General features: G+C 43.0%; 1 protein-coding gene across 8 annotated transcripts in view; it reads right to left on the bottom strand.

The window, feature by feature from the left end:
- Positions 1 to 8,018, bottom strand: part of RABGAP1L (RAB GTPase activating protein 1 like) — a 310,408-nt gene continuing 302,390 nt past the window's right edge. For all 8 annotated transcript variants that reach the window (XM_068141360.1, XM_068141358.1, XM_068141359.1 and 5 more), the window contains 6 exons: positions 6,511 to 6,621; positions 5,825 to 5,929; positions 4,560 to 4,643; positions 3,582 to 3,653; positions 2,021 to 2,218; positions 1 to 1,673 (listed from right to left, as the gene is read on the bottom strand). In XM_068141360.1, the coding sequence (XP_067997461.1) occupies positions 1,518 to 1,673; positions 2,021 to 2,218; positions 3,582 to 3,653; positions 4,560 to 4,643; positions 5,825 to 5,929; positions 6,511 to 6,621 (726 nt within the window). In that variant the 3' untranslated portion in view covers positions 1 to 1,517. The remainder of the gene's footprint in view (positions 1,674 to 2,020; positions 2,219 to 3,581; positions 3,654 to 4,559; positions 4,644 to 5,824; positions 5,930 to 6,510; positions 6,622 to 8,018) is intronic.

The following is an 8,018-nucleotide window of genomic DNA, read 5'->3' as shown; positions in this document are numbered from 1 at the left end:
GATAGGTATCATTAGATTTTATTGTACAAAACTGACAAGATATGGCATTCCTTAGAATTAAAATAAAACCAACAAACAAAAAAAACACAACAACAAACAAAAAAACGGATCAAAACAGAACTCACATCCCTGGAACAATTCTGTCAATGGAACAATTATTACACAACCTTTAGTCCAGCAATGACATTTACCTGCAAGACCACCTTTAGACAGGACAGGTATAATTAAAAAAATAGTCCATCAGTTCAAGCAATAGTTTAATTTTCCATGAAATAAGTATTTCTATAAACACTTTTATGTCCAGTCAAAACAAATGCTTTTGAATTTTCTTACCTTAAAGAGATACAAAACAACCATACAGGTTTGGGAATCATCAGAGAAGTCTATCCCATGGGCAAGTCTATGGTTTGTGTTTCACTGGGAAATGGTTGGGTTTATAAAACCAATGTAGCACTCCTTAACCAAATACTTCTGGCAAACAGACCTTGCTCCTGTGATGTTTTATTCATCACTGCAGCACAATCCTTTTGGGTGGGGTTTTATTTGATGCCTCATTTCTGTGTCAAATTCAGAATTTGAATACAGACCCAGGGAAAGCTTTTCATTGCTTTTATTCACCAAACCTCCCCATTACAGCAGAGGGTTTAACAAAAGGTCAGAACTATGCAAGGTCTCCATTCTGCTTCTCAGCAAAAAACATCAAATAATTGTTGAGCAGTTTTCCCTTTATCCCAGTGGAAGGAATGCTTAGTACAAACACAAAATAATAAAAGGGAACTAGGTCACTTTATGTTAAATTCCAGTTCAGCTGTAAGCAGCCTTTAAACAACAGTGCTATGAAAGAACTGCACTAACTTGCGTTTCTGAGGGAAAAAAACCCACCATCAAAACGAAGAAAGGATCAGGGAAGCTCATAAACAATTGTGCCCAGAGAGCACAAAACTACCTTTGCTGTGGCCTAAGCTTTACAAAAAGTGCTTCTCTGCAGGACGCAGTGGCTGAGATAAACTTCTGAGATGGTCCCAGGACATAAGTGATCCTAGACACCCGCACACACACACCCACGTACGTATTACACTGTGCTTTCTACCCAGAGGTTATGCTTCAGCACTGTACAGCTGCCATCCTCCCTCTTCCTCCAGAAGAAGAAAGAAACCTTCTATGCAAGATAAAAATAATTCTGAATAATTAGTCATGTATTAAAGACCTAGTTTTGAAGTATTTATTTAACATCTAGTCATATAAAATAAAGTGTAAAAGTATGAACGTATCAGAACGTGGCTTTCAGCAAGGCAGTTTGGGAAGTAAGAATTCAACATAAACCAGCAATTACGTTTGTGTTTTTTCTCCCCTTTGAAAAGGGTCACATCAGAATGAATGAAATACACCAAAAAATTTCACTTCAAGCCTGCACTCCTCCTGCCTTTTGTCCTTTTCAGGAGGACAGACCACTGGGAGAAGCCTCCAGGGTTGGAGTTGTGTTGTTCTTTGTGCTCTTGTGGCGGCTCTGGCAGGCACTATGTGCTGCCCTCTCTGGGTGGCAGGGCCGGCTGAGGCTGCTGCGGTGGCTGCGTGCTTGTGGCCGTTTTGATAGAGTTCAGGGTTTTGCTAAACCAAGAGTTTTTGGCAGCTTGGATTTCATTCATAAGGGCTCCTCTCTGGTGCTCCAGCTCCTAAGAAAGCAGAACAGTCAGAAGTGATCACAAAACAGTTAAAAGCACCCTCAAACTCAGTCCCTGCAATCCAGCACTTCTCCTTGCAACCTCCCAGGCACTGGGGACAGAAGACAGATTGAAATTGCAGCATCAGCAGAAGATACTTAGGTATACAACTAAAAACCTCTCTCCTTTCATTTGATTTTCTTTCTTTTTAAGACAGAAAAGTGTTCTGGAAGTCCACAGGCATACACTAGCATGTCTATGTTCTCCCTTCTGCACCCATTTTTTTGTAAGATTCAGAATTATTTTTTACTAAGCATGAGGTTTAGGAGACTGCCCTGCTGAACTTGCTTTCCACCTACCTGAATTTTGCACTTGGCTTCCACAAGCTGCAGTTTGGTCTGTGCAAGTTCCAGCTCCATCTCTCTCAGCTGCTTCTTCAGTGCATCTTTCTCATCATCCCTTTCGATGCCTTTATTCTCCGTGCTTACAGCAGGCAGCTTCAGTGCCCCCTCCTTGCTGAAAATCTCACTGCAGTGTTTGCAAGCCATCACTTTGCCCTGAAACACCCAGAAAGCTCAGTTTTAATCCATTTTAGAGGAGTTGCTGTGCTGCCTGGAAGATCCGTTCTTAGGTTAAACTGCCTTTTAAAGGTCAGTAATCTCAAACCATCTAGTACTGCAGTTTTCATATATAACGTCAAAGTTGAGAAATTCCTGATCAGTTCTCAGGGTATATTAACCACTAGGAAAATTCCTAAAATCTAGTGAGCATGCTCTAAAACCAGAGGCTTTGCTCTGAGATTAGAATTACTCACACCCTCTTGTTACCAAAGCTTTGCAATATTTTGCAGTATTTATACTAGCGCAATTCAGAAGGGTAAATGGCACTCCAGGGACGTTCTGTCTTCAACAAAAGCACTTGACCAAGTTAATACAGATTGTGGTATTTTGCAGAATGCCAGGTAGCTTCTCCATGTCTTCAGAAACAAGCCAGCAGCCTGTGCACCCTGCAAGGGCCAGTGCTGAGCTGTTGATGCTTGTTTAGCATCATAGCGTATGGCCCTTTTTTTGCCCACACAACAGTGAAGTTCTTATGCTGCCTGGAGGAGTGAACCAGTCACTCACAGCTGAAGATGGAACACAGATGGCCTGGCTCACCCAAACTAAAACAGAATACTGAGCTCTTTCAGCAGATTACAGGAACATCAATCCGAGAATTAGAATTATTTTACCAATAACACTAAAAGTCACTTAAAAGCAACAAGCCATGTTCAGCTTGAGTAGCAAAGAAACAACTAGAAGCTATGGCAGAGGGAAAACAATTCTGCCTACTCAGTACTCACAAAGCAGAGGGATGCAATTATTATCTCACCAGGGGACATTTACTTCTTGTGCAGATGTCCCTGGTTTGGAATCTTAGAGAAGGGAGAAGAACTGCTATGAAGTTTATGCTTTGAATTTATTCTGGGGATGGCCCAAGCTGTACCCATTCCTTAGAACAACTCTGCTTGACTTACAGAACCCAAATAAAGACATTGTCCAATTCAGCCAGTTCTGACTCCTCCACTGTGCATGCTGGAGAAGCAACATATTCTACAGATGCCATTTAAATAAAACATCCAAGCAAATACTGTCTCTCTCTGTTTTCTGCTAAAGTATATATTTCAACAGGAAAAAGAAAAGCCAAACTCTACGTGCACTTCAGTTTGAGAGTTTCATCTTGTCTGATGGAAGATTAAGAGCTGTGAAAGGAAATAAACCCTTTCACTGTTTACATCTGATGGAAAATGCCGGTGGGGCTGCCAGTGCAGCTGGATGGACACCACTGCGGTTACATTAAACTTCCATTCATGTTCTGTATCCCTGGCATTTATCAGTACTTGCATTAGAAACAACCCACATGCAGAGGCATCTTCCTCACCTTCAAGACTTCCAGCTCATCTTTACTGGCCACTTGTTGTTTTTCCAGCCTGGTACTCAGCTGGGAACAAATCTGGAGCAGAGAAAGCAGTCTCTTAGCTAAAGTTTACTGTACTCAAATACAGACTGTGCTTTTAAAAAAATGTTTTGTCAGAGCCAACATTTCTGCATTTCTGCCTCACTCAGGTGTATGCATTCCCCCTTAACAAAGTCACTGCTGCTGGCAAGGAGACTGAAAAATGGCATATTCAGTGCAGAACCTGAACATGGAGACCAGAACATTTTATGGATGAACTGGTTTATGGTTTTGCTGCATTATGCCCCAGAATAAAGAAGCATTCACAGAATCTCAGCATCTCAGAAAGGACCTCTGGAGATCATCCAGTCCAACCTCCCTGTTAAATCAGGGTCACCCACAGCAGAGTTCCCAGGATCACAATGTCCAGGTGGGTTTGGAATCTTTCCAGAGAAGATGACTCCACAAACTCTTTGGGCAGCCTGCTCCAGGGCTCCAGCACTCACAGCAAGGAATTTTTTCCTCCTGTTTAGATCTCCAGGGTCCCAGTTTGTGACTGTTGCCCTTTGTCCTGTTACTGGGTACCACTGAAAAGAGTCTGGCCCTATCCTCTTGCCTCCCACCCTTTAGCTACTGAACATCATTGATTAGATGCCCTCAGGCTGCTCTTCTCTAGGCTAAACAGCCCCAGATCTCTCAGCCTTTCGTCCTCACAGAGATGCTCCAGGCCTCTCAGCATCAAGCCCACAGTACTAAAATTAGCTGAAAGACAGGTTATTTCTGATTTCACTACATCAGGAGACTATTAGGAAAACCACAAGAAGATTCACAACAAATGCCAGTGCTTGCTCTCTAAGACCTGAAATGTGTGTTCCTGAAAGGATGAGATCTGCAACTTGGAAAACTCAGCTCTCAGAAAAAGGCTGAAAGAAGAAACATGAGAATGTGTCTGCAGAACAGTACCTGTTTGTACTCTGCAATAATGGCTGTGGTTTTCTTGATCTCGGATTCTGCCTTCTCAAGCTGCTTCCTGAAGACTTCCTTCAGCTAGGAATTGAAGGAGGGGAGTTAGTACACAGAGAAACTCTCAAAATGTGTCATCAGATTGTTCTCTCCAAGCCCTGCTGTGTTTACAACAGTCTTACAGCCTCTTCTTACCAACCTCCAGTTCTTCAGACACATGTCTGATTTACTCAGTGTACAAATACTGATTATATTAAGTTGTAACCAAGAAGTCTGTGCTGTGACACAGTGTATATCCCTGCCTGGAGAGTCCTCCTCTGGAGTCATCCTTTTCCTCTGTGTTCAACGGTGGTACATCCTGCTCCACAGAACACAAAACACTGACCTCCTCCTTGTTTTTCTGTATGCTGTCAGACAGGAGGTTTGGGCAAACAGATGATTTCTTTGTTTGGAGTGGAACAGGAAGAAGAATCTCTCAGCACTATCGCTCTCATCTCAGTAACAGAAGAAAAAAAAAAGTCTATTTTGGTTTGTGGCACTGCATTAAAATACAGCTAAGTCATTCCTTCCCTGCTCAGAACCATTACATTTTGAGAGCTCTTTCAGTAGGAGAAAGGTCTCTGTTGCTTAGTTTAGAGCAGAGAACTTGGCATCCTCCATTTTAGAGAGACAAAGAATGAGCATTTGATTGTTGTAGTCACTGCTCTGAAGTGGCAAAAACATCAGGCTTCCACCTTTAAAATATACCTTGGTGTGTGTCAGGATTCAGCAATTTAGACACATAAGACTGGAAAGCCAAGGCTGAAGGAATACAAGGCCAAGGCTAGTCAGCAAAAAATTCTCCTGACCCTCAACTCTGCTCTGCTGCTGGTTCTAGCTTCAGAAAGGAGCATTCACAGCCTTGTTTCAGTGAATCAGCAGCTGAACCCAGAACAGCCTCTGATAAGGCAACAACTTCACTTCCTGGTTTAGGTAATTCTAAGAAGTCTGATCATGTCTCCTTAGTTATGATTGCTCACCACCAATAAAAATGGTTATTAAAATACTAGGAAGAAGAAAGGTACAAAAAAAGTGAACGTTCAGAGCTCAAAAGCAAAAGAAAACACTGAAAAACGTACTTTTAAAAAGAAATATTTACACTGGCACTGTCAATTGCACATTTCAAAGACAAAATCCTTTCTGCAGTTGCAACATATTCATGCCTTTCTGCAGATCCCTGTTCTTGCACTTCCTTGCTAAATGGGAGCAGTTGGAAAACACCTTACCTGAGCAGTTTCCTCTTCCTGCTTCCGTTTCTCCTCTTCAGTCTCCACTAGCTTCTGCTTGGTCAGGAGAAGTTCCTTGTTCAAAACATCTGCCTTGTCTTCAGCCTGGAATTAGAACTGTGTAAATCAGATGTTCTCTGTGCTAGCACAAACATACTGCTATATATATGTTAGCAGTACTGCAGATTCAGTTTCTAATGTTGCCTTTTCCTGCCTTCTGAGGACCCACCTAAACTATTTTTTCATAGAATGATTTGAGTTGGAAGGGACCTTAAAGATCATCTAATTCCTAACCCCTGCCATGGGCAGGGACACCTTCCACTAGACGAGGCTGCTCAAGGCCTAGCCTTGAACACCTCCAGGGAGGGGGCCCCAACCTCCCTGGCAATCTGTTGCAGTGTCTCACCACCCTTACTGTAAGAATTTCTTCCATCTGCCCTCTTCCACCTTAGACCTTGTAAAACATCTCCCCCCCAGCTTTCTTATAGGCCCCCTTCAGGTACTGGAAGGCTGCTATAAGCCTTCTCTTCTCCAGCCTGAACAGCCCCAACTCTCACAGCCTGTCCCCATAGAAGAGGTGCTCCAGCCCTCCACCCAGCAGGGCTCACAAAGACAGCCCAGTTTTTGAGAATCACATGGATCCAAATCAGCAGAGCCTGACTGGGACCCATCTCTGTTCTCATTACCTGGTCCAGGTCATTCCGTAAGGCAATTTTGCTTGTTACAAGCTCATGGGCCAGGTCATCGTTCTCCTGCTCCAGCCTCATGCTTGCTTCTTGGAGCCTGCGGTTCTCCCTCTGTAGAAAGAAAGGAACAGGCAGAAAAGGAAGTTAATCCTTATCAATATTGAAGAGCAGTAAGTGAGTATACTGTGGGTATAAGCCATGGAGAAGGCAAGAGTGCACATCAAGACAGGACTGCTGCTCTGGGAAACAGCAGTGAATGAAGCCAGCAGTGCAAATGCAGCTCTTCCACTTATATGCCTGGGGTGATGTTTGTGTTACAGAAGTGACACCCTGATTGTAGGCTTTCTCTATCAGAAGTAAACCCAGGCCCCTCCACAGGAGCACTTGGTTTCTGCTTGCTTATCATCAAAAGAAATGAGGCAGATAAAATCCCACCCAGCAGCAGTGAACAAGGACTGTGTAAGAGATACTCATAATGTTTCTAATCAAAAGTAGAAAGCTGTCCTGCTCCATTTTACACTCCATACAAACACTCCTTTCAGTAGATGCTGTTGTCCCCAGCTTCTGCAGGACCAGTAAAAAGCAGCATTTATCAAGGTGCTCCCTACAGCTCCTATCATCTGCATTGCTGTTTGTGTACTTGCTCTGTTCCTTGCAGCAGTTACAACAGTGCATGTTTTACAGGATATCTGCTGAGTAAAAGCGCCAGATGGAGAGAGGACCTCACTCCCTCAGCAACAGGCCCAGAACCTGTTAGGTGGACTAGGCATGGCAGCACAAAACGCTGAACTTAGAGCCTGCAGGCCCTGGTCCTTGATGCAGTGCACTCTGCACAGGCACAAATGGCTACACAGAACACTAACTAGAGAATGTTAAGTACACAAGAGAAGGATGAACAGTGGTAATTCATGGCTTTTAAAAATCAATTTCAGTAACTGCTCTTCCAGGGCTAAGAAACAGAATCATACTCCAAATATGTCTGTGGGTCAGTGGACTTCCAGAAGTCCACATCAAACACACATCTTTATTTTCAGATGAACACAGCCAGGTGGGACAGAATAGAGGTGCCCTCCTCAAACACAATTTAAGAGAGAAAAAAAAAGTGCTGGCTTTGAGTCACACATTGTCTGTGTATCTTTCATTCCAGCAGAGACTGCAGAGGGAATCTGTGCACTATGGAAACTGAAGGAAAAACACCAAGTTCATACAGAAATGCCTAGGCGGAGGAACAATAACCTACTACATGCTGAGATTTCAAAAAGGACCTGGGCTCACTTGAAAGGTAAGTTATGTTCTCCAGGGGGAAAAAAACAAACAAACTCCAAACAACAAAACAACAAACCAAAGCAATAAAAATTAATATATATCAGCACTTAAGACAGCAAAATGTTTCCAAGAATGGTCCAGTGAATGCTTTCCTATGAAATGCGATCTCTTTTCATAAGCACATTAGTCACTGGTCATCACTTCCCCCTGCTCACCAGCTACACTCAGGTATTTTTTTCTTT

Source organism: Melanerpes formicivorus, unplaced genomic scaffold (genome assembly GCF_026170545.1).
Source record: "Melanerpes formicivorus ecotype bairdi unplaced genomic scaffold, bMelFor1.0.p_v2 SCAF_7, whole genome shotgun sequence".
Lineage (NCBI taxonomy): Eukaryota > Metazoa > Chordata > Aves > Piciformes > Picidae > Melanerpes > Melanerpes formicivorus.
Note: the sequence above shows the minus strand (reverse complement) of the source record. Positions and strands in the feature narration are given on the sequence as shown.